General features: G+C 35.3%; 4 protein-coding genes across 4 annotated transcripts in view; 3 read left to right on the top strand and 1 right to left on the bottom strand.

The window, feature by feature from the left end:
• Positions 1-5,068: 5,068 nt before the first annotated feature.
• Positions 5,069-6,724, bottom strand: LOC105314311 (serine/threonine-protein phosphatase 6 regulatory ankyrin repeat subunit B-like). Its single transcript, XM_011408411.1, has one exon. The coding sequence runs from the start codon at positions 6,722-6,724 to the stop codon at positions 5,069-5,071; it is 1,656 nt and encodes a 551-aa protein (XP_011406713.1).
• A 94-nt stretch (positions 6,725-6,818) lies between these two features.
• Positions 6,819-14,616, top strand: LOC100631709 (multidrug resistance-associated protein 4-like). The gene is made up of 30 exons (XM_020001970.1): positions 6,819-6,896; positions 7,106-7,216; positions 7,899-8,013; positions 8,287-8,505; positions 8,769-8,858; positions 8,910-9,073; positions 9,576-9,701; positions 9,821-10,067; positions 10,120-10,162; positions 10,213-10,358; positions 10,414-10,458; positions 10,526-10,717; positions 10,911-11,092; positions 11,149-11,245; positions 11,292-11,388; positions 11,434-11,477; positions 11,524-11,667; positions 11,721-11,758; positions 11,805-12,031; positions 12,077-12,156; positions 12,210-12,360; positions 12,574-12,724; positions 13,149-13,228; positions 13,281-13,381; positions 13,426-13,626; positions 13,673-13,831; positions 13,883-13,972; positions 14,020-14,192; positions 14,249-14,354; positions 14,406-14,616. The coding sequence occupies exons 1-30, from the start codon at positions 6,838-6,840 to the stop codon at positions 14,556-14,558; spliced, it is 3,831 nt and encodes a 1,276-aa protein (XP_019857529.1). The 5' UTR covers positions 6,819-6,837; the 3' UTR covers positions 14,559-14,616.
• Positions 14,617-17,104: 2,488 nt separating this feature from the next.
• LOC109585828 (uncharacterized) lies at positions 17,105-18,527 on the top strand. The gene is made up of 6 exons (XM_020001969.1): positions 17,105-17,138; positions 17,190-17,471; positions 17,534-17,818; positions 17,890-18,103; positions 18,149-18,214; positions 18,268-18,527. Exons 3-6 carry the CDS (start codon positions 17,656-17,658, stop codon positions 18,362-18,364), a joined length of 540 nt encoding a protein of 179 aa, XP_019857528.1. The 5' UTR covers positions 17,105-17,138; positions 17,190-17,471; positions 17,534-17,655; the 3' UTR covers positions 18,365-18,527.
• Positions 18,528-20,380: 1,853 nt separating this feature from the next.
• The window catches only part of LOC100631583 (alanine--tRNA ligase, cytoplasmic-like), an 11,639-nt gene continuing 5,750 nt past the window's right edge, over positions 20,381-26,269 (top strand). Inside the window, exons 1-14 of the mRNA XM_011408409.2 lie at positions 20,381-20,490; positions 20,662-20,829; positions 21,005-21,193; positions 21,854-21,999; positions 22,172-22,363; positions 22,415-22,559; positions 22,899-23,044; positions 23,290-23,398; positions 23,710-23,748; positions 23,840-23,948; positions 24,052-24,176; positions 24,830-24,971; positions 25,330-25,499; positions 25,700-25,816. Coding sequence (XP_011406711.1) covers positions 20,476-20,490; positions 20,662-20,829; positions 21,005-21,193; positions 21,854-21,999; positions 22,172-22,363; positions 22,415-22,559; positions 22,899-23,044; positions 23,290-23,398; positions 23,710-23,748; positions 23,840-23,948; positions 24,052-24,176; positions 24,830-24,971; positions 25,330-25,499; positions 25,700-25,816 — 1,812 coding nt within the window. The 5' untranslated portion in view covers positions 20,381-20,475. The remainder of the gene's footprint in view (positions 20,491-20,661; positions 20,830-21,004; positions 21,194-21,853; positions 22,000-22,171; positions 22,364-22,414; positions 22,560-22,898; positions 23,045-23,289; positions 23,399-23,709; positions 23,749-23,839; positions 23,949-24,051; positions 24,177-24,829; positions 24,972-25,329; positions 25,500-25,699; positions 25,817-26,269) is intronic.

The following is a 26,269-nucleotide window of genomic DNA, read 5'->3' as shown; positions in this document are numbered from 1 at the left end:
GCTCAACCAGAGAAGGGCCACTGGGAAACTGCAGTGCAGTTGAAGAGGCCATTTGCAAATTTCAGGTTGCTATGATAAAACTTCACTAAAAATAAAATAAATAAAAACATGTAAATGCATGTAATCCATGTAATATTGTAAGCCAAAAATACTACACATTTTTTATGATCATAAATTTTTTATGATGTACATAACAATTAACACACGCTACATGATACATGTATACGTACACATATCATAAAATATAAAAGGAATCAAGAATTTGATGAAATACGATGTACATGTACTTTTCAGACAAACAACATGCATAATTACTATTGCTACTACATTGATACTACATAAAAAATAGTGTGACTATTACTATTACACATGTACATGTACATGTACCTGTACATGTATACAATGTCTTACTTGTTCTCTAAATCATTGATGAGTGATTCATTGAGTAAACAGTTGCTTAGTAAACTCTCTTCACTCTCTTCCTCTCCCTCCTCTTTCCCTCTCATCTTAAACTGAGACAGTGAGGCACGAGTACCAGAAAACAATGACAGAGATGGTGTTCCCTATACAAAAATAAAAATGTGAATGTTAAAGTGACGCTTGTGACTTAAAAATATAAAATTAGTTACATGTACATGTACATGTATAACTGGTGACAAAATTTGAAACGTAACAAGATAAAATTTTGCCATTGCGTGTTTACATGTTATAAAAACATCCTCTATATCATGTACGTGTACATGCATTACGTGTGTATCATTTATCTTACTTGTTCTTCGTGTAGAGCAGTGTTAATGGCAGCCTCATATGCAGTGAATAGTGCAATGATACTGTTAGTCAATGGATTGAGTAGCATGGTCTTTAACTGGGAATAATCTGTATCATATGATAGCATACCTACAGGAATAAATGAAAGTATTATAATAGTACTAAATAAATAAATCAAAAATAATTAATTTACATGTACATGCACACATACATTGTCAAGGGTTCTGCCTAGTAAACAATAAGAGATGACTATGTCTATATGTATGTGTACTATGACGTATGATGACTATGTGTATTACACCATGTGTGATGACTATGTGTACCCCTAACTATTATACTGTAGGTAGAACCATACATGTAGTATACATGCATGTACATGTACATGTGCATGTAAAGCAGTGACACAAGTGTGCATTATAGTGTGCATCTATGCATGTATAATGTCCAGTGTACATGTACATGTACATTGTGTATGCCATATTCTACCTTCTTCATTAATTTGTAATTGAATTTGCCACAAACACTGAGGCACTCCTTGTTCCCTCCCCTCACCCTCTTCCTTCTCAATGGTCCCTCCACTGGTCCCTCTGGCCCCCTCTCTCTTACTCATCACAACACTCAGCCATTGATTAACGTGATCCTCAATGAGACTAATAATTGAACTAGACACAATCTCTTTCACTAGTTTAATCAGCTCCTTCAACTGATTGCAGCGATGATACCCATTCTCTATATCATCCTCGAGCTGCTTGTGCTGTCTCCTCTGTATTGAGATGCGGAGCTCAGAGACAAACGGCTTGTGTCTCTTTTCTGCAACAAGCCCCTCCACGTACTTGTGTGAGTTAGAAACAGTCTCTCCGATAACTTTAAGAGAATACCGGAAATATTTATCAAAGTACTTGAGTAGCTGCTTGTTGTTTGTCCTCACGTATACGGAGAATTCCTCTCGAGTGCAGCAACCACAAGATGAGATATTGTTTCCTCTTAGGGAGAGCATGTCTCTAGAAAGACTATTGATCTGCTGTAGGAGTTTGAGGAACGGAACGTGGAAACGAGCTCCGGAAAAATAAGTCAACGACCGAATGCGATTGTACTTTGCACGGCTGGCATTTTGATGCCAGAGTCTTAGGGTTTTTCGTGGTAGGTACTCCCTAAAAAACTTAATCCGTCAAATGGCACGGAATATATACTTGTCTCTGTGCCACTCGGCAAAGCTACGATGTTCGCATTCCCTGTCAGGATAAACTAGGAGGATACCAAAGACAGTTGCTACGAAGTGTAGTGAATGGAGTCTTGGTTTATCAATGACCTGTAGCTGGTATGGATCCCAAGGGACGGTGTCCTTGAATTCCATGTATACTTCTTGTTGAGTGGTTGGTAGAGAGCCTGTTGCAAAGGCTTGTATCACATCTTCTGCATTTTGTAGTCTCAAGTGACAGTCATTGTTCATCTCCTTACCCCCGACCTGAGCACAAAGAATCGTCTTTACTTTCTCCATAGGCTCAACCAGTTTGACTGGTCCTCGTCTCCTCTGGGGGATAATCGGAGGAAAATCGGATGGGTACAATGGTCTTAGAAACACAGAGCTTGGCTTATCGCTGTAGGTTGAAAAACCTTCAGTGGTCTTAGGTCTAGAATTAGGAGGGAGTATCGGTCGTTTTGATAGTTCCATTAGTAAAGTTTCGTGCTTCACTTTATCACAGGAGAAGAGTATGTCACCAGTGGTCAGTTTCCTTGCTCTGAAGGTCACTGGAATCCTTTCCTTGTCATACACAAATACAGGATCTCTTGGAACATTGTAACTCAGTGATCTCTGTCTCTTTATTTTTCTCCTAGCTGCACCATCAAAGTGAGCCTCATGATTAGCACTGATAGTATTAACATGTATTGCTCCTGATGTGAGGCCAGGATCACAATATTCTATTAGTTTCTTGATAACTTCTTCTTTAGCAGTAGAGGCTTCCTCTGTCCTTATATCAGTGCCAGTAGGAGAGAGTGAGAGGGTTCTTCTGATGTAATGCTCTATCTCTGGTCTAGAGGATATCTCTGTTAGTTTTCCTGAGCTTAGTGAGTCCAATATATCCAGTATCTCTCTCCAGGAGCTTTCACTGTGAAAAAGACAGAGATGATAATACACAGTACAATTAAATTATACACTGTACAATGCAGTACTAGAGTCCCATGTGGTAGTGTATCTTTCTGGTACAACAAACAGTTCGTGCAGTGCAGGCCTACCTGTTGTCATTCAGAGCTGATATAAACAGTTTCTGTAGGACTAGAGAATTCTCCACGCTCTCTTCCTCTTCATCTCTTACTCTTTCTTTCTCAACCAGAGAAGGGCCGCTGGGAAACTGCAGTGCAGTTGAAGAGGCCATTTGCAAATAGCCCGTTGCTATAGAAACAAGTTAGCCACGCCTATTAGCTTATTGGCGTGGGCGTAAATATTAATTTTTTAAGAATTAATTTTTAGTAGAGAATAAAAAATTTTACTGTGATCAAAAAAATAAAAATTACAAAACAAATCTACATTACCATCAATTTTTATCAAAACATAATAAATAATCAATATTACTGAATACTAGATTGATTTAAAATCTCTTCTAAATTGTTCACAAAAGACGAACACGAAATATTTTGTGCCCACTTCTTAAAGAGACCAGAGACTATACCGCTAGTACCAGTAGCTCCTGTCCCTTCATCTCCTAATGCACCAGCCATTACTTCAGTCACTGCATCATCAGATAGACCAAGCAAATGAGTAGCAATCATTGAAACGAGAACAGAATCACTTTCAGGGACAGAGGACTGGCTTAAAAACGATTCCAAATAACTTAATTTCTCTTCTTCATTAGTTAATGAGGTACCGATCGTAGAAGGTCGAGGAAAGTATTGGTAAGATTCGAAATAGAGCAATTCCTTAATAGAAACAGCTCCATCTGTACTGGTGAGAGAATCCTTCCCTTCAGATAAAGCAGAAGCTACTTCATTAACATCATGAACCACCAGGTCTACCTCGCCATTGAGAGGGTAAGATTTCAAATGAGCAGGAGAGATTATAAACTCATTCTTATCACTGATAATGTCAGTAACTCGACGTATCATCCCTAATAACTCACTCCTTTGCTTGACTAGTTTAAATTCATCTCCAGGTCGACAGCTCATGAAGACTGTGATTTGTTCCCCATTCTCTTGCTCCTCCACTATAAACTGCACCTCTCCCCTAACACAATACACCCCTCTTGACCATAAATGGTATGTCAACTCTGCACTACCTTCACTGTCATCACGGCTATTATTAGTATTGCTATCTAAACTGAGGATTTCCATTTGTATTGTGTGAAGAATGTCAATTGGAAATTGCAGTGATTGAGAAGGCTCAATAAACCAACCAAAACGATATGAATCCATCAAATTGAATAATCTTCCAACGGTATTAGGATCAGGGGCTTCTCTCGTTACCTTTGATGGAAAGAAGAGATTTGGTGTTTTCTTTAATGGCGCAATTGTAGACAAAGTACCAAAAGATAGCGTAGGAGGAGATTGGAGTGAGAGACAAAGAGAGAATTTTCGAAGAAATGGTGAAACCAACTGAGGAGCAATACCAGAAAGAGCCTCAAGAAAGACTCTCTCTTCTATTAATCCATCATCACTAGTCGGAGAAGTGATTATGGCATTTAACATATTATTCAGTAGTAGGTAAGGCTGTAGTACTAATATAGACTGATCGTGTACTTTATCTTCAAGATTAAGAACAAGCCCTTTGTCTTCCAGTATCGCCAAACTCTCCTTCACCGATAAATCAATGTCATTGTAGTATGAATCACCTTCAATCATTTCCATGAGACTAGATAGAGGCAAAGAAAGTGTCCCACTACTACATCTCTCATTGAGAAATACATACAAAGCAAGGTGTTGAAATTGCAATGGCTTTCCTGTATAGCTGCTCCTTAGACTAGCAATGCTTTGAGCCAGCATTGAAAGTAGGTCATTAACTTGTCTTGATCTCACACTACGTGTATCAACCATCACTGCACCACCTGAAATGAGGTTGGTATTATACTCGCCAATACTGCTACCGTCTTGAAATCCCCATTGACTCATTGTGGACTCATCAGCATAGCTACCAGTAACAATAACATAAGATCCCTTCACTGCTATAGAATTAATATAACTAGCCCAAGAAGAGACATTCTCGCCTACTTCGTCCTTGCTTTTACGCACATCAGTGACAATGATAAATAAAGAGGAGTACCCACCACTCACTAGCTTTCTTAGTACATTGGGTCGTTGGTAGCGTATGCTAGAAGGAACAGTCATATAATAGTACTGGGCCTGCTTCAGCAAGATCAACCTTCCTCACTTTAATCCCGAGTGATGGCTCACGCTTCCTGATCGTACCCCTCCTTCCTCCTAGCCCTTTGTTGCTAACTTTCACAGCATGAGCAAGTGAGCTCTTTCCAACCCCATCCTCCCCGAGGACAAAAACTTTAACGACTTTTTGAGCAAACGATAAATCCTTTTTCCGTCCCAACTCAAGCACTTTTGCTGCTCCGGGACAATTCTTAGCCATTTCTGCTACCGTTACTCCATTAGCAGCAGCTAGTGATAAAGGACAAGTCTTGTATGCCAGGAGGCGTTGTAGTACAGGCACACTCTTCTCCTTGATAGCAGCATGGTAAGGAGTAAGTCCAGTAACAGGACTTACTTGAAATGGATCGCAATGACAGGCCTGAAGGAGGACATCTATAACGTCCATCATTCCTTGCTGACATGCTAAGTAGAGGCAGTCCTTAGATAAAGACTTTGCAGTAACAGGAGCAAGCGAAAGTAGCCATAGTGCTTTATTGGTGTTCCTGGATTGGAGCACATCCATTAATTCAGAGGAGAGAAGCGAGACCCCATTCTTGTTGCACTTAAACACGTCACATTGAAGGTCTTTCACGAGATACTCTGCTATGCCTCGAGAGTCTTGCCTTATTGCTGACAGTAATGGAGTCTCACCTTTGACATCCTCTTGATCGACCTTAGCCCCAGCCTCTACTAGCATCAGTACCATTTCATGGCTTCTGGTCCACACAGCAAATCTGATGACTCCTTCTTCTCTATTGTTACAAACGCTCAGAAGAGCTGGTGCTTTTTGTAGCAATACTTTAACACAGTTAAAGTATCCATTAGAAATGGCATGGTGTAGTGCAGTATTACCATGCTCGTCAGTGATGGTATAATCTGCATTGTTTTCTAATAGAAAATCACACACGTTTTCGTCTCCACTGGTCGCTACTGTTAAGAGGAGCGGAGAATGTCTCACTGTCTTTCCTTTCGATTTCTTTTCGTCTATTTGTAGAAGGTAGAGCAGCTCTTCCTTCCATTCCTTCTCATAGACTGATTTAATGATTCTATATTGTATGCTGCAAGGTAAAGCGATCCTATCATACATCACTAGGAGCGAATGAAATGCTTCCTTCCCTTTCTCCTCTTCCTCCTCCATGAGAGCTCTATTCAGTCCCAGTAGCAGTGGTACTTCACCGGATCCATTACATTTGAGTAGATTAGCATCATGAGTGCTCACTAGTCTCTCTGATATGCTCCACTCTCCTTCTCTCATTGAGTGATGGAGTGCAGTGCTTCCGTTAAAATCCTCACCATCGACCCTAGCCCCTTTACTGATCAGATACTCGACCAGTTCCTCGTGTCCACCTCGTGCTGCAAGGTGGAGTGGTCTGAGGTTTGTTCTCCTGTAGTCCAGTGCGTTGGGGTCCAGTGAGTGCCCCTCCAGTAGTAGTCTGGTAACTTCAGCCCATCCTTTCTCGCATGCTTTGTGTAGGGTAGCCTCCAAATCAGCATTAGGAATTCTATACGATCCCTTTCCTTTATTCGCTTCTTCTTGGAGTATGTGGAGGATCTCCTCCTCTTCTTTCTCGCTCAAATCAGTCACTGTAGCTTTAGACCCTTCCATTGTAGAGATGACCACTCCCACAAAAGTTAATCACCACACCCACTTCAATGAACACGTTTTTCCACGTGGGCAGTCAAGGGGCGTGCTCTCTACATTCAGAGGGCTGGGCCAAGATGGCAAAGAATTACAGGAATTTTTTCAAGTACAACATCTTGTGCAGAATTTTCTTCTGGTAAGCAACTAAGCATTTTAATTTTTCTGCTGCCACTTAAAATAATTATTGCAATAAATTTTTCCTAACAATTAATAACTGTATAATGTATTAAGAGACATGAGGGGATGATGCAATACATGTACATGTATGTGTGTTTAAATGTGGTTTTAATGTCAGTAATTTTGTGTCTACAATTTTTTATGCTCCTATTTCAAATACTTTTCTAGTTGGGTTGATCCTTTACTATGGGTTGGTTGTTGTCAGAGTCTGTCTCAGTCTGATCTCACTCCTCATCCTGATGAATGTGATTCGTCTTATCTGCATAATAAGTTTAACAAGTGAGTGACTCTTTAAATATTATTATTCAGGGTATTGTACTACTGTATACATACATGTCCTTATGTTGTGTAGAAAGTTTGAGTTCATTCCAATCAAATTTGGATTTTTTACAAATTTTTTAAGTTGCTCAAAAATTGGGCCAAAGTCCCTGTACTACAATACAGGGACTCTGGCAAATTTCACCAAAAATGACTAGGAGAGAATTTTATGTTTTAATAATTTTATTTGATGCATATACATGTTTTTATGTTGTGTAAAAAGTTTGAGCTGATTCTGATCAATATTGGATTTTTTATGAATTTTTAAAGTTACTTAAAAATCCGGCCAAAGTACCTGTACTACAGTACAGGGTCTTTGGCCAAATTTCACCAAAAATGACTAGGAGAGAATTTTATGTTTTAATAATTTTATTTGATGCGTATACATGTTCTTATGTTGTGTAGAAAGTTAGAGCCGATTCTGATCAAATTTGGATTTTTTACAAAATTTTAAAGTGGTTAAAAAATTGGGCCAAAGTAACTATTCTATTATAAGTCTTGTCAGCTCATGAAGCATGCTTTTTAGCTCACGTAGCATGCTTTATGGGAAACCAAGATGCAACTACATGTATTTGCAGTTTTTATAATGGCAACTGGTAGTTTTATCTTGTTTAAAATTTATTTTTGTCATGTACATATGTAGATACTGGTCCCATGAGCTAGCTACTAGAGGTCCAGCTAATGCAAGGCTCTGGTGGGTTATATTGAAATGCTTCTGGTGGAGATCACTACTAATTCAAATCTTGACATTACTACTGGTAAGATTATTACCATCCACATCAGGGAGAGTATTCAATACAATAATTTTATACATCACAGTGTATTACTTTCATAGTATAATTATGCTTCTTTGGTGCAACTTTGTTACATGCAATTTTGTGGCTACTTTGATCTTGAAGTAACTTTGTTGCCTCAAGTAGAGCAGTGGTCAACTTGAGGCAACAAAACCACAAAGTTTCAAGCAACAATGTTGCCCCATGTATGAGAGCCTTTAGTAATACAGCTGTTGACTATACTCCTTTCATTATTAGGTAGCTGTATTTTTGACACAATCAGAGATACTGGGTCTAGTAACTGATTACTTTTCACTAGAGAGTCCAACAGCACATGATACTAATTCAGCGTATCTTTATGCCTCTCTCCTTGTTCTGATGTCTTCCTCAGTGGTTTTCCTTAACCTGGTGTTTTATGCCGGTCGTAAATTCGGAGGATTACTTAGGATTCTATTAACGAATGCAATTTATTTTAAGGTAATTCTTAAGGCCCATTCACACTGCAAAATTAACATAAGGTAAGGCTATAAGACAGAAAGTGCCATATAAATCAGTGGCCACTCTTTATGTAATCTAAAAATAGAAATTATCTCTATTCTTACCTTATGTAAACAGCGGCCATTGATTTATACAGCACTTCCTGTCTTAACATATAGCCTTACCCTTATGTTAGTTTTGTAGTGTGAATCAGCCTTGATACTGATTCTACTCACTATAATTATGTGATTTACACATTGTAGGTATTAAAGTTAAGTCAGATGACTTTGGGTCGTGTGACTATGGGTCATGTGATCAACATTGCTTCGAATGATGTCCATCGTTTTGATGAAGTTAATTTATTCTATAAAATATTTATTGTTATTATTGTTATTTTTTCATAGAGTATGATATTTTTTCCTTTCTACTTGGCATTCCCTCTCCATTTATCTGTGGTAGTGTATCTTTTATATTTAAAGATACAATGGAGCTCCATGGTTCCTGTTAGCGTGATACTGCTGTCAATACCAGTTCTTATTGCTACTTCACTCTTATACTCCAAGTTTAGGTATAATTTATAATAATTATAATGATAGGCCCAAGCTACCGTATAGTGCAAAATTTTCGTGGGCTGTAAATTTCACAGATTTGCCTAAAAATCTATTTTGCGGATTCAATTTTCACAAATTTATGCCGTCTGCCATCTTGTACCATAATAATTTGATTTTTGCGAATCTTTAAAAAATTGCAAAATTTACAGCCCTCAAAAAAATTTGCGTTATACATGTACATCGCTAATTTATCGTAATGGAATTATTTGCACTACATGTACATGTACTTGTACACATAGATCTACTCTGTGTTTGTGTAATCGATCCATTGTATTGTCCTAAATTGGCATATTAAATTGGCATATTAAATTGGCATATTTTTCAACTACAATTAACCTATTATTGGAATCAATTCAAATTTTTTATAGAGCATAATCATAATATTAAGCATTATTTTTTCAATGCCAAATTTTAACAAGTACAATGTGCATTTTTATACTCAGGGACTGTCATTTTTAGGTTAAAAGCTGCTAAAGTGACAGATAATAGAATCAAAGTGATGAATGAGATCATCACAGGAATCAGAGTCATTAAAATGTATGGATGGGAGTATGCTTTTAGTCAATTAATAAATAAAATAAGAAGGTAAAATTATTTATAATGCATGCAAAATTATGTATAATTATGGTAATAATAACTATAAAATTTTTTATAGGAAGGAAATAATATTTATACAGTAATAATAATTATAATATTTTCTATAGGAAAGAAGTGTCGTTTGCTTTAGCAAGTCTCTCAGTTTTGCATTTGAATTTTGCTTATTCCTTAAGAGCTCAAAATTTGATGTTATTTTTGTCACTATCAATTTTTGCTTTGAGCGGAGGTGTCCTAAATCCTGGGATTGTCTTTAGCACCTTTGCTCAACTCACTTTTTTGCGGTGGTCTTTCTCTCATTTTGTTGGAGCCATGCTTTATGTACTTGAATTTCGTGTTGGATACAAAAGGATTAAAGTAAAATATTATACACAAAAAATCTATTGATTACTGTTGATGTAACGTGTAGGAGTTTTTACTGCTACCAGAATTAATGGAAGTCAAAAAAGAAAGTGAATTTCCTCAAGTAGATTTTTTTTGTTGTTGATTGTTTAGTTTATAGGTGAAGAGTATGGGGACTTTCTTCTTACAAGCCATGATTCAGTTTCTGATGTTAATACTAATGGGATTTCAGTTGAGAATTTAACTGCTTCATGGTTAATGAATGCTGATTACATTACTCTACATGATATCTCGTTTAATGTCAAGGTTCACTAAATTTATAAAAAATAGCATTGAATGATTGTTTTTTATTTTTTTATAGTCTAATTCATTGCTAGCTGTTGTAGGGCCTGTTGGATCTGGAAAGGTAAAAAAAATTACATAATAATGAATGTTATTTCAATTTCATTATATTTTTAATATTATTATTATAGTCCACATTACTCCAGTGTGTATTGAAGGAGCTACCAGCATTAAGTGGTAGAGTATCAGTGAGAGGATCAGTAGCATATGCTAGTCAAGAGGCATGTGTATTCTCAACCAGTCTTAGGGAGAATATACTGTTTGGTTTACCATATGAAGAGGAATGGTATAGGAACGTTGTACATGCTTGCGCTCTTGAAAAAGTAAATTACTGTAAACTCAAACAATTTAATGACCTTTTTTACATCTAAGATAACCAATTACACATTGACAATCATACATGTATTTACATCCATTAACTTTAATGAGTTTAAGCCAATAGTTAAAATTAATGGATTGTAATTATTAATGGTATACAGTAGCTGAATTTAGGAGGTATTATTATTATTGAAACAGGATATATCGTTATTGGAGAATGGTGATATGACACTAGTGGGAGAGAGAGGAGTGACACTTAGTGGTGGTCAAAAGGCACGAGTCAATCTAGCAAGAGCTGTCTATAGAAAGGCTGATATATACCTCCTTGATGATCCTTTGAGTGCTGTAGACTCTGCAGTCAGTAGACATATATTTGAGAAGTAAGAATTAGCTAATACTAGTTGTAGTATAAAGTATTACACCATGTATATATAAGGTGTGTTCGTGGACTGTTGGCAGAAAAGTGTGTAGTGTTAGTGACACACCAAACACAATATCTAGAGCAGTGTCACTCTGTATTAAGATTAGTGGAGGTCAGTAATTTTAATCAAATATTACACAAATGTGCTCATTTGGTAGGGTAAGAGAGTGTCAGTAAATATTGATGAGGTTAAGGAAGGCAATGAATTAGGAGTTGATGATGACAATAAAGCCAATGGAATTGAAGAATTTAAAAGTTAGTTTATAGTGAGGCTTATAGTTTAATATTGTGCATTTTTAGTTGAATCTACTAATAAAGAATTGTTACCAAATGAACCTCATGAGGTGAGAATTTAGTTTTTAATTCAATACAAATTTAATGTATTTTTAGGGCGAATTTTCTGATTCTAATGCTCAACCAGAGGAGGAGCGTGCTCATGGTACAGTATCACTGAGGACTTACTTTCAATATTTTAAAAGTGGTGGAGGATACATATTCACACTATTTGTTTTTGGATTATTTATTTTTACTGAGGTCTGTATGATAATATTGGATTTAGACTACATGTATATGTACATACATTATAGGGAGTAACACTTGTTTCAGATTGGTGGATTGCTGACTGGTATATTACTTACATTAATTAAATAATGATTAATTTAATTTTTAAGGTCAGAATGCTCAGTACAATCTGACCTCAATACCTCTACTTGTCAGTTAACTACTAGTGAAAGGATTCAAGTGTACAGTGGACTGACTGCTGGCTTTGTTACTCTGACTCTCGTTGAAGGAGTTTTACTTTGCGTTTTGCTTATAAGATCATCGCAAGTTCTTCATAATAGAATGTTCTCTCACGTACTGAGAGCACCGATACTCTTTTTTGACACTAACCCTATTGGTAAGATCATTTAAAATCGTAAAAATATGATCTTATTAAGTATAGGTCGTGTATTGAATCGATTTTCAAAAGACGTTGGATTCATGGACGATATTTTAGTGAATAAGATATTCATTATGGTGTTTGTGAGCAGATTACTTTTTCGAGTATTTAGTTACTGATATTTATTTGTTTTTAGTTTGGTATTAAAACTACTGGATTCTTCCTAGTTGCGATGATTGCTAACTATTATCTGATCATCCTGATGGTGATATTGTGTACTATTTTTGTAAGCATGAGATGGTACTACATTAGCACAGCTAGAGATATCAAGAGACTGGAAGCTATTGGTGAGATAAAAATAACAATCTAATACCTACTGTATTGTACAAGATTATACATGTATATTGACGAGAGTAATATTTGACAAATTTGCCTGTGGAAAGTTAATTGACAGATTTTTATATTGGCAATATCTGCATAGAACCGCCAATCGCCAATATTAATTCCTTTGCTAGTAAATCGTCTTGTACATTAAAAATTATTTTATTATTACATTGTAGCTCGTAGTCCAATCTATTCTCATTTATCAATGACACTCCAAGGACTCTCAACCATTCGTTCCTATTCAATGCAATCAGTCATGATAGAGAGAATGCACCAGTATCAGAACACACATACTCAAGCCTGGTACCTCTTCATAGTCACTTCAAGGTATGCACTATATGAGCCCATTCCAATCACTATTCTTGAGTTATACTGTAAACCTATTAATGTTAGCGGCTACTTTATTTAGCGTTTATGCTTAAATGTCAAATTAGTGACTATTAAATTTGGCGTATCATTAAACCTTTCCCACTTTTCTGTTAGCTGCTGCTGTCGTTCCACTGGGTTCTCCTTCCTCTGGTAGTGTTGCCGACCGAGCAGAAGAGAGCCATCTACTAGTATCAGCGACATCTTGTGATCATGTGACCGGGTGTTTTTATTAGCAAATATTAAATTTAGTGTGTTTAGGCTCTTTGCTAATATCGCTAAAATAAGTAGCACGCTAAAATTTGTAGTTTTACAGTAACTTGAAATAGTCCGTTTACTGTACTTTTAGCTTAAGTGTACCTTTATTACATCTATTTTCACATAGGTGGTTTTCAATGCGTCTCGATGGCTGTGTTTTTATTTTTATAACTACTATTGTATTGTCATCAATTTCTTTGGCACAAAGTAATGTTATACATAATACATATTTAATAGTTATAATTATTTTTATGATCAGCTTTTAATGCTGCTCTTATTTCATTATCGTTAACGTATGCAATGTCATTGATGGATGATTATGCTTTCTTTTTGAGATCTAGCACTGAAGTGGAGAACTTAGTAAAAATCATAACTGACATTTACAAGTAACTATATTCCTATAGATGGTATCTCCAGAGAGAGTTATTGCTTATGGTAAATTAGAAGTAGAGGCATCATTGGAAACTCTTCCTGAGTCTAATAAGCCACCATCTAACTGGCCTGATAAAGGAAATATTGCACTGAATGATGTCTGTTATAGTCATTCAGTTGATGGACCACAAGTACTGACCAATATATCATGCGTTGTGCCTAGCAAGAATAAAGTATGTAACTATGATAATATGTTCTTAATTACAAGTCATGAATTAGGTTGGTATTGTGGGCAGAACTGGTGCTGGAAAGACATCACTGATATCGGCATTGTTTAGATTAGCTGAACCAACTGGTGGTAGTATTGTCATTGATGGAATTAATGCTAATGCACTAGGACTACATGATCTTAGGAAAAATATATCAATTATACCTCAAGTACATATTAGCTTGAGCTCCTATTGTAAATGTTATATTATTGTGTTGTAGGATCCAGTATTGTTTGGTGGATCAATTAGGTACAATCTTGATCCTTTTCAAATATACAATGATGCTGACATATGGAGAGCACTAGAACAAGTAAAAATTATAATAATAGTATTATTCTGATGATGCATGTATAATAGGTACAGTTAAAGTCAGTAGTTGAAGGATTGGATGACGGTCTATTGTCAATCATAACTGAAGGAGGTAGCAACTTTAGTGTTGGTCAGAGACAGCTCTTTTGTCTGGCAAGAGCTCTCCTGAGAAACAATCCAATTTTAGTATTAGATGAAGCTACAGCTAACGTAGACATGAAGTAATGCTATCTTCATTTTTGTTTCATCATTTTATTTATTTATTATCATGATGTAGAACTGATGGTATCATTCAAGAAGTGATTCGTGAGCAGTTTAGTGAATGCACTGTATTGACTGTTGCTCATCGTCTAAACACTGTAATGGACTATGACAAGATCATGGTATGTTCATAGATAATTTTATTCATTATATATTAAAATGTGACTTTAAAGGTACTGGATAAAGGAGAATTAGTGGAGTATGATGAACCTCATTTGTTGCTTTGTCAGTCGTCATCTTACCTTGGGCAGTTAGTTGATCAGACTGGACCAGTCAATGCTAAGAAACTGAGAGACATTGCTTTTTTGAGCCATCAAAGAAAATAATTATTATTATCTATTTATAACAATCCTTTCTTACTAAAGAAGCTATAATTTAATCAAATTAGATTAAGATTTATAGTAGCAAGAGCATTTGGGCACTATTTTCCATTGATATACTGATAGCATAACAAATCTGTACTTATTGAAGTTGTCTTATTCAGTTTTGACCTTCCCCTTTTGTGTGCCTATACCTTTATTACCTCTCTCTTGTATTATTCAGGGAATGACTATGTAGTCTTGTCATTAGATTTTGTCCTTGCTCACATATGACAAGGATCTAATGAGCTTGTAAAATACATGCACATTATTGCTATTATTTTATTGATTATACACGTTATGATGCAAAGGTCATAAAGTACTTATCTTTTGAGTGTGATCATCATCGTACCATGTGTCACTTATACTTAATTGCTTATTTAACCTAGGTCTAGTACTCCATAAACAAACGCCTTCGTTTATGTCAACAATATTGACTGTATATTATGCATATACTTTCTTTCATCAAATTTTTGCTACAGCATATAAATTCTTATAACAAGGTCTCTATACTCTTGAGTTCAATGTGCAAAAGAGCATTCAATTTGCTTCCTTACAACCTTTTCTATATACAGTAAGTATATCACCAATCACTGCTACTTCTATTATGTTTTGATAGGAGCACTGATGAGGAACAGGATGATACTGGCAGTTCTTTATTACATATTTGTATTGCTACTCGATCTAGTTCAACTGGGAGAAGGAGTAGGGCAGGGACCACCTTCTCTTATTCGACCCAATAAAGGTAAAAGCATTAAGTCATTTACAAAATTCATGTTACTATAGGTGTTCAGCTGTATCTACCTTATGAGGACAGGATAATACCTGATTACTCTATGATATATGCTAGCCAGTTTTATGATATTGATCTGAATAATGATGTTAATAATATCACTGATGCTTTGTGGTGTCAGAGTGCTAACAATGTTACTAATATTGGAGTGTGGTATTATCCTAATGGAACTGAAGTACCTTTATTTGATGGAAGCTTCACTAATTCATCAGCTCCTAGTCCAGTGTTCTGTAAGAGATTCAGTGGTCAGATTGCCCTAGCTAGAAGTGCTGGACTATCAGGATATGAAGGTTTATACAAGTGCATCATTCCTGATGAGAATGGAGTGAATCAAACACTAGTGGTTGGGGCATATACTGATACTGGATACAATAACAATGGTATGTGATGAATATAGACTATAATTAATGTACTTCTTTTACAGATGGTCCTGATGCTGATCCTACTATGCAGTTCTCTCTCCTCTCCACTAGTAGATTAGCTACTCCTCCAGTCTTCAGTCTCAGTTTCAATGTTTCTGATGGTCCTCCTACTACTGTCAGTTGTTCACTGAAAGGGAACAGAATATCTACTGAACTGTCTCGTGTCATAGTAAATGGACCAGGATTTGTTACGAGAGTGGCAGTAACAGTGAGACTGAGAGAAGCTGGTAACTATCAGTGTACTGTATCTAATACCAGAGTAACTGATGGTATCAATGGTGTTCAGGCATTTATTAGTACCACGTCATTGAGTTTATCAGGTTTGTGTCGTTTATTGTTTATTTATAATCTGTCTCTCAATCAGTATCTGATACTCCAACTAGTTTAACTGCTACAAGATTAAATACTGGTTTATCTCATGTAAGACTCTCTTGGTCTACTGTATCAGGAGCTACTGGTTATGAGGTCTACTATCAACTGTCTAGTAATACTCCTGTTAGTGTAGGCACCACTACCTCAACAACAATCAATATAATATCAGGATTATTTCGAGGGATTACATACACTTTCTATGTGGTATCTTATGGATCAGCTTCTCTGCCTAGTGGTAATGCTTCGGTTATGTTAACATTTAGTAAGTAACGGAACACTATTAAAATTACTTATGTACTCTTACCTATCTTAATGCATGTTTCAGGTGATCCAGTAGTTAATGATTTTATGGCTATATTGACTACAATTTCCGCCATTACATTAACATGGAGTCCACCAACTGCTGTAGTACCAATTAGTTATAATATTGTTAGTGATTGTAAGAGAGTATGTGAATCATCAACAACTGGTAATAGTTCAACATCAGTTTCATCACCACACACTTCAACTGGTATACCTCCTTACAGTCATTGTGACTTTGATCTTATTGGAGTATATAATATTGCAGCTCAATTGACAACAGATTATTCAGCTGAAACACTTTCAACTGGTAAAATAATGATTGCTATTGATAGTTATTTGTCCTTTTCATTATCACTCTAGCCCCTGCTGCACTAGTGGGTGATATTATATTCTCATCAGTAGAGTCAGTGTCAATGACTGCCTCATGGGATGAAGTACCTTGCAATGGAAGGAATGGACCAATCACTGGATACTACCTCACATACACTAACATCACTTCAAACACTAGTTATACTGTTAATATCACTGGAGGAGACAACAGAATGTATAATCTCACAGGATTAATACCATATACTAACTATACTGTGAGTATAATACCTTATAATTATAATCTGAATGGACCAGCTAGACAAGAAATACAATCAACACCTGAATCAAGTTAGTCAAAATATTGATTAGTTTAACACAATTTATTCTTAACACATGCAGTTCCTGGTTTGATATCTAATCTTATACAAGAAAGTGCTGCGCCTACTAAGATCAATATCTCATGGAATCCTCCTACAATACCTAATGGTATCGTTAGAGTATATGAGATAAGATATAGAGAGTCTACCAGTGCTGGTCCATACAATATAACTAACAATACTAACACTCAATGCAGTATAGTAGAATTGATATCTAATACTAGTTATACTATTGGAGTGAGAGCATATACTAATATTGGACCAGGAGAATGGACTGATAGAGACTATGCTACTGCTGAAATACGTAAGTATTATTTTAAATTATTAACTAGCTCTATATATTTTTATTAATTTTATTCTGTATAGCTATAGTTCAAATCTTTTTTGTCACAAAGTTCATTTCTACAGCAGTATTAGTTGAATGGGGTTCAGTTACTGGAGTGAGTCATTATACAGTCTATTATGAATCATCCAATGCCTCAAGGATCATGAGACAAGTAGATGCAGGAATGAGAGTTTTCTCAGCGGATATTACTGAAGGCATAATAGGAGGATTAGATCCTAATCTGAACTACTTGTTCTCTATATCTACATCAATTAATATTGATGGAATCATTTATGAAGGCCAGAGAAATAATCCTATACCACCAGGTTTGTTAAGAATTTGTACTATATCAATGAAGAGTAAATAAAGTAATGTGCATGTATATCTCTATTTATAGTTCCTTATCCTAATGGGAATTATGTGACAACTGCTGTGACAAGTACTGTGACAAGTACTGTGGTGAGCACTGTGACTACTGCATTGCTGAATAATGGAGAAAAAATTGGACTTATAGTTGGTGTATCTGTAGTATATATTCCCATTTTAATACTGGCTATAAGCTTACTAGTAATTGTTTTGTACATGAAAAAAGCTAATAATATTAGACAACGGTAAATATACATGCACATTTATCAATTCTAATGTATATTCAATAGAAAATCAGAGGATGGCATTGTAATGAAATGCAGTCCAGCTTATGCTACAACTGAATTTAAGACAAAGTTTGTTTTTGACTCTAATTATAATTATTGAGTCATAATATAATATTTAATAGATCAAATGTTGAGCTAGTGTATGATGCACCTGGCTCTGAGACTCCTAACCTCCAGGCTCTTCCACCGCCTACTGAATATGAAGTACTAACTGTTTGATAATGATTATTTTTCTATAATGCACAAACTTTTAGTCATGCAAATAAACATTTATTTTGTGCATTGTATACATGAATGTTACCAGTAGATATACACTGTGTGCATGTGTTATAATTAGAAATGTTTGCTAATGTTGTTTAAAGTAATCATGCTAAACCTTAAATCATTAAACATGAAAGCAGAATAGCAAGAGGTTACATTAACTATAATGATAATTTCCCAACTGTGAAGAAAGACACTGCAAACTTGCAGAGTCACCATGCTTATTTACATTCTTAATTGAAAACAACAATAACAAGCAAACTTGTAGTATCTTATCCATGTGAAGCACAGCATGAAAAAAATGAACTGATTAATGCAACTATGCAGCAGGCTGACTAGATCTGAGATATAATACCATTATAATATCTAGTGTGTTCTAGTTGGGCAGTTGGGTGTATGTCAGTATCGTTGATCAATAAGTGATAATGTAGTGATAAATGTAGTGACTCCCAAGTTTAATTAAATCCTTAACCTTCCAGGCTGTATGGGTAATTTAGTTGTAGTAGCTACATGTACATGATTGTGATATTATAGATATCAGTTGTAGATCTAGCTTCCTATTAGTAGCTTCCAGGAAGGGATGATAATTATCTAATGCACATACAACTTCACTCTTTTAAAATTTTAATTTTCGAAGTGTCTATAAAAGGATTGTTGTGTTGCTCTAACTCACAGCAAAACTAAAAGAACACCTGTGTGTACTCACTGGCTAGCAATCATAATGTCTTCTGCTTCTACCCTCATCAGTTACACGATAGTCTTCCTTCTGGTGTCTTCTGTCTGCAGTGAAGGAGCTTTAAAACATTATGCTGCACCTAAAAAAGAGATCTCATTTAAAAATTGTACTGTTGAGCTAAATAACATACCACAAACTTGCAATCGTAGCCTCTTTGGTATACCAACTGATGATGATTTCTTGGAACCTTCAACCAGTGAAGAGCTAGCGGCACTGAATGCAGCTTATGCTCAAAACTGTATCCCTGCCTGTATCGATCCTGTTTTACAGTATTATCGGTGTTACCTTTCAAATCCCATATTTGGTTCCATTAGTTTTAGAAATTTTCATTTATATGTGCAAAATGGTATTTGTGGACAAGACAATGGAGAATACTGTTACGTTAAATCTGATCGCTTAAATGATACTCTTCCTGATCTTGAGATTAATTGCCCTGAACAAAGTAATAATCTATCATTGGTCTGTGATGCTACAACCCCTCAATCTTGTTACGATGACCTTTCTACTTACTCTTCAAGATTAGGTTGCTGTGCTGCTGGTTTGTATCCAGATGTTCAAAACTGTAGAGTAACATTTGATCTTCCTTGTTCTAGTACTACATCATCAACCAGCACTAGTACAGTTCCTACCACCACTCCAAATAGTACTGGTACAGGCAGCACTAATCCTGCTAATGGGCTGTATCCTTTTGCGACTCTGTCAATGATTGCCTTTATAATCCTTGGACTCCTCTTTTAATAATAAATAAATACTATGTTATGCACACACAGTAGTGTATTAATTATTGGCATGCAGTTTTGTGATTTCTAGCATTTTTATCTTTTTTGACAATTTTTGCATGCTTACATTACAATCAAGGAAGTAGATCTACTTGCACACAATTTGATCATTTTAAATAACACTAAATTGCTTCATAAATTAGTGCCAAGATAATCATCCCAGATTTGTATTCTGTCGAATGCCACACATCTCTTTTGCGCTATTGTAACCTACCAAAATAATTGACTACCTCATTTACTTGCTACAGTTTATAACAACAGCATAATGATTATACTATCATTCTCTCTTTTCTTTGCAATACACAGTTAAAAACCTATCAATAAAGGGTCTATAATTACATGCACAATTGTTTATTGCTAGCATAGAATGTTGCTAGCTAGTTAACTAAAAGTCATACTAGATACATGTATGTAAAAAATGGACTCAATTTTTTTTTCAAAATTAATGAGGCTAAGCCACACCTACAAGTAGCATGGTGACACAAGGCCAATGTTGTAGAAGAAGAGCCGAGTAGACTAAGTATGATACCAATCCCGTTATCAGATATTCTATAATGCTTATTAGGAGGGTGAGTTTGCTGTATGTTGCATGTGTCATTCCCAGAGAAACTTATCTATCCTGTAACTCATATTCACTAATAATTAGCATATTAGATTAGCTTATGAATGGAAATGGAAATAAAAGTCTTAAAAAGCAGTAGCTTTGCAAACTAAATTTTGTGTGCATTTTGTACTTTTAGTTCTATTCGCACTTACCATCAACTGGAGGCAATGTTTTAACTGCTAAAGAAATTCGTAGAATCTTTATTAATTACTTCCAATCAAAGGGCCACACCTTTGTGCCATCGTCCTCAACCCTACCACACAACGACCAAACACTGTCCTTTACCAATGCTGGCATGAATCAAGTGGGTGCATGTACACTACATGTATTGACTATTGTAAGGATATGTACATGTAAATCTAATACTACGCTTTATTATTATGCATGCCTATACCTCAATGTAGAGTTTACATGTGTATTTTTATCATACCTCTTTTTATACCTTTTCTATTGTTTTCCTTTCTCTCTTTCTCTGTTAGTTTAAACCAATTTTTCAAGGCACTATTGATCCTTCGTCTGATTTTGCTCGTTTATCCCGTGCTGTGAATTACCAGAAGTGCATTCGTGCTGGTGGTAAACACAATGATCTTGACGTTGTAGGGAAAGACACTTATCATCATACCTTCTTTGAAATGCTGGGGAACTGGTCATTTGGAGACTACTTCAAAGTATGTGAATTCAAATTTAAGAGCCTGAAATTACATTCACACAATGTTCAGACATTGTGTCTGAACATTTTTTAATTTGACCTGCCATTTTTATGAAATGGTCAGGTAGGATTTTCCACAGGATTTTGGCATAGTCCTTGTACAGCTTCTTGTCAGTGGATTGTCAAGTTGCTCAAAAGCTGAGCCTAAGACCCAGTACTATAGTACAAGATATTTTACCAAATTGAAGCTGAAAAATTCCATTTTTATAATTTTTTCTGATACATGTACATGTACATGTTTTTATGTAGTGTAGAAAGTTTGAGCAGATTTCAATCAAATTTGGATTTTTTACAAATCTTTGAAAGCTCAAAATTGGGTCAAAGTCCTGAATTTATAGTGACAATGGAACCAATATTTTTTTGCTTGTCGCAGTGACAACATAACCAATGGGTTTTTTTGCTTGTCATAGATTTTGTGACAATGGAACCAAAATGTTTTTGTTTGTCACGGATTTTGTGACATTAGAACCAATGGGCTTTTTGCTTGTCACAGATTTTGTGATAATGGATTGAATGAGTTTTGCATGTCAATGTGTAGTAGTGTGTACAGGTAGCTTTAAGCCAAGATTATTAAATCTCTCTCTGTCTCTGTCTCTGTCTCTCTCTTTCTCTCTATTAGAAAGAAGCTATAGAGATGGCTTGGTCATTTCTCACTGATACTCTTAATCTCTCAAAGGACAGGCTCTATGTGACATACTTTGGAGGAGATGAGAAGTTGAACTTGCCACCTGATGATGAATGCAGAGGAATATGGATAAACTTGGGGTGAGCATCACTATAATACATGTATGTTTATTCATAAGGGATTTATGCATAGGGTGAGTCTATGTGTATAAATTGTACATGTACATTTAGTTCATTCATTTGTATAATTTTATAGTGTGTATTAGTATAATGTACACTATATGTATGTACATGCTATGGCTATTTTTCATAGATTGTCTCCAGAGCGTGTCCTTCCATTCAGTGTGAATGATAATTTCTGGGAGATGGGGGACACTGGTCCCTGTGGCCCCTGCACTGAGATACACTATGATCGAATTGGAGGAAGATTTGCCGCTAATCTTGTGAACATGAATGACCCTGACGTACTGGAACTTTGGAATATAGTCATCATGCAGTTTAACAGGTAAAATGGGCTCCTCTTTTTTTCTTAAGATATGTAGTGTTTTCTTTACAGGGAGGCTGATGGTAGTATAAAACGGCTTCCAAGGAACTACATAGACACTGGACTAGGCTTGGAAAGGATCGTTTCTGTTGTTCAAAATAAATTTTCTAATTATGACACTGACCTTTTTGTTCCAATCTTTGATGCTATCCAACAAGCAAGTGCATACACAAGTGCACAAAGTGAAAGTGATTGTTATTATTAATTTTACTCTTCACACAATACAGCATATGCTACAGCTTCATCATACATGTATTTGCATTTATGTGTTCTAAAATTTACTGGCACCGTATGAAAATTGATTTTTTTTAATAACCAACTTGCTTGTGCTGATGTTTGGCAGGTTTGTGATAGTTAAAATGACTTTCAAAAAAATAATTATTTATGGGAAGCTCCATTGTAGTTATGGTGCATTTTATGCTTCTATTCTTGGAAGCAAATACACTATCAATGTTAACTGTAGCTTTTTGGCATTAAATTCATCTTTTATTATTAGAAAACTGGATTTAGAGGTTATGGAGGGAGAGTTGGGGCTGAAGACATTGATGGGATTGACATGGCATACAGAGTGGTGGCTGATCACATTCGAACTTTAACTGTAGCAATATCTGATGGAGGAAGGCCTGCTACCAGAGGAAGCAAGTGAGTGATGGGGAATTAGTGAAGCATGCAATATATGTATTTGCTCATTTATCAATAGAATAATCAAATATTCACCTTATTGTTATCAGTTTATATAGTGTGGTTAACACTTCATTTGATTAAAAAATGAAATTATATTTGTGATGTAAAAAAATTAATTTAAATTTATTCCAATTTTTGGGCCATGAAAAATTTTTGCTATAAAAAATATTGTATCAATATCTTTTCCCCTTCTCTATCACTAGTCATGTACTCCGGCAGATATTAAAGAGAGGTGTCTATTACTTGACTAACAAATTGAATGCAAAGCCTTGCACATTTGCTTCTCTTGTACCAACAGTTGTGGATATACTAGTAAGTTAATTCTGCCCACACTACATGTACATGTACATCATTAGTACTGTACCATACATCTCTCTCTCTCTCTCTCTCTCTCTCTCTCTCTCTCTCTCTCTCTATTTATTATTATTATATGCAACATACATGTACAGTAAGTTAATACATGTACATGTAAGCTAGTTTAACTATTACATGTACATATATGGATCCATGGGTTTAGAATACAGTATTAGTATTCATTATACATTGTAGTACATACATGTATGTACATTGTACATGTGTATATATTGAATTGTATGTTGTGGTTTATATCTTATATTGTGTAGGGAGAAGCATATCCTGAGTTAACCAAAGATCCTGAAAGGGTAAGTACATGTACATGTACATGTGTATTTAGCTGGGTACATGCATGTACATGTATATGCATTTAGAATTTTAATAATTACATGTGTATAGGTAATGGACATTATTAATGAAGAAGAGGAGCACTTCCTTAAGAGTCTTTCTATTGGAAGGATAAAGTTTGAGGAAGCACTACAAAAGGTGGACAATAATATCCTACCAGGTAATGTAATGGTGTGATTGTCTCTCTTTACTCTTTTAAATTATGCATGTACATGTACATTAATTATACCTACACATGTACACATGTACATATTGTATTGTAGGTGATGTTTTGTGTGACTTGCATATTGATACTGGACTGACTATTGACCTAATCCAACTGATGGCTGATGAGAGACAAGTGAGAGTTGACATTGAAGGATTCAAGAAGGCAAAAGCTCTAAGACAGGTATGAACCATTTAAAACAAGTAAAACCATGGGCTATAGCTCATGGTTTTTCCAAAAAATGGCTAAAAAAATCACCCCCCATTTTTATTACATTTTTAAATACATAATGACGTACTTATGCTATGTAGAAAGTTTGAGCTGATTCCGATATAAACTTTTCAAGTTATGACCATTTTAAAAACGAGCCAATTTCTGAAAAATGCCCTGTACTATAGCCCATGATTTTTTTCAAAAAATGGCTAAAAAATCACCCACATTTTAATTACATTTTTTGATACATAGTGACGTACTTATGCTGTGTAGAAAGTTTGAGCTGATTCCAACTTAAACTTTTCAAGTTATGACCATTTTAAAAAATGAGCCAATTTCTGAAAAATACCCTGTACTATAGCCCATGGTTTTTCCAAAAAATGGCTAAAAAATCACCTCCCATTTTTATTGCATTTTTTGATACATAATGACATTTAATACTTATGCTATGTAGAAAGTTTGAACTGATTCCGACTTAAACTTTTCAAGTTATGACCATTTTAAAAAATGAGCCAATTTCTGAAATTTTAAGAGAAAAGTCAAACTTCATGTGTTATACATATAATATGCACTGACTGCCACTGAGTCAAAGCGAATTTGATTGTACTATTCTTTTACTATAGGAACATGGTGGTTGGATTTCAAGGCCTGAAACTTCAGTACAGTTTGATGTTCATGCCATTGACTACTTTACATCCAAAGGACTTCCCCCAACTGATGATATACCAAAATATAATTATTCCAGTGATGAATTTGGAAATTATAGTAAGTACATTGTAATTGTACTCGTACATACATGTACATGTAGATGCTCCTCTAAAAAAGAAATAGACTTTTTGAATTGGGGAACATGTCTATGTAATACCTTCCATTCTTTTAAAATGATTATTAATTGTAACTGAGACCTCATCATTGCTTATCATTATAGCCAAATGCATTCAATTATTATGTGACGCTTTTACTGGTGAAGCAGTTCTGTTTGTTTGTACACGTACATGTACATGTACATCAGGGCTGGCAAGGGAATCCCTTATAATGTTTAACTTTCCTTTAGTAGATGCAATTTTCAGTGCTGCATCCCTCATAAATAACCATGAATTACCATAGTTTCTCTGTTTTTCAGGTTTTCCATCATGTACAAGTTCCATTATTGCTCTGAAGCAAAATGGTGAATTTGTTGATGAAGTTACTTCAGGACAAAGTGTTGGAGTATTCACTGATAAAACTTGCTTTTACGCTGAACAAGGTGGACAGGTTTGTGACAAAGGATTCATAGTGAAGACTGGAGAAGAGGTAAAGACTATTATATGATGTACATGTACATAGTATCTACAAATCTACAATGTACGGTACCTCATTATATTTTCTTGTTTCTAAATTTTTGTAAATTTGGCACCCATTGATAATTAATTTTATTTTACATATAAACTTTTCAAGTGGCAAAATTCATAAACTCACAATTTATATTTTATTCTTGTGTGATTTCATTTTAGAAAGAGACTAAATTTATGGTAAATGATGTCCAAGTTGGAGGTGGATATGTGATGCATGTAGGAACTAGTGAGGGTACACTGAGGGTTGGAGATACAGTGGATATGATAATTAATGGAGTAAGTGTATTTTATTATGTAATACATGGATTATAACAAAGAGATATGTTATGCATGTACATTATAGTAGTGCTCTTTATATTGTCTGTAGTAGGATTGATATGCTGAAGTACATGTACATGTATGTGTACCACAGTCTACCACTCTGACTACATGTACATGTACATTAATGAGATGTATAGATACATGTATAAATGTATAGATACATGTACATGTATATGTACATGTTCTATACATACATATGTACATGTGTATGTACTATGTATGTATGTACATGTACATATACTTATGTACATGTATATGCACATATGTATATGTACATGTATAGATACATGTACATTAATGAATTGTATTAATGACAGACTTTAATGAGGATTAATTGTAACCAAAAGGCAAGAAATTTCAAAAAGAATAATAACCACATAATGTATGTGTAGCTAAACTCAATTTTAT

Source organism: Amphimedon queenslandica, unplaced genomic scaffold (assembly GCF_000090795.2).
Source record: "Amphimedon queenslandica unplaced genomic scaffold, v1.1 AMPQUscaffold_13001, whole genome shotgun sequence".
NCBI classification, from domain to species: Eukaryota; Metazoa; Porifera; class Demospongiae; order Haplosclerida; family Niphatidae; genus Amphimedon; species Amphimedon queenslandica.
Note: the sequence above shows the minus strand (reverse complement) of the source record. Positions and strands in the feature narration are given on the sequence as shown.

Coding starts and splice junctions, on each gene's coding strand:
- LOC105314311 (XM_011408411.1), bottom strand. CDS start 6,724: ATGGAAGGGTCTAAAGCTACAGTGACTGATTTGAGCGAGAAAGAAGAG.
- LOC109585828 (XM_020001969.1), top strand. CDS start 17,656: ATGAGACAAGTAGATGCAGGAATGAGAGTTTTCTCAGCGGATATTACT. Junction 18,104..18,148: donor GCTAATAATATTAGACAACG/GTAAATATACAT, acceptor TATATTCAATAG/AAAATCAGAGGATGGCATTG. Junction 18,215..18,267: donor ACAACTGAATTTAAGACAAA/GTTTGTTTTTGA, acceptor AATATTTAATAG/ATCAAATGTTGAGCTAGTGT.
- LOC100631709 (XM_020001970.1), top strand. CDS start 6,838: ATGGCAAAGAATTACAGGAATTTTTTCAAGTACAACATCTTGTGCAGA. Junction 9,702..9,820: donor TTAATAAATAAAATAAGAAG/GTAAAATTATTT, acceptor TATTTTCTATAG/GAAAGAAGTGTCGTTTGCTT. Junction 13,973..14,019: donor TATGGAGAGCACTAGAACAA/GTAAAAATTATA, acceptor CATGTATAATAG/GTACAGTTAAAGTCAGTAGT.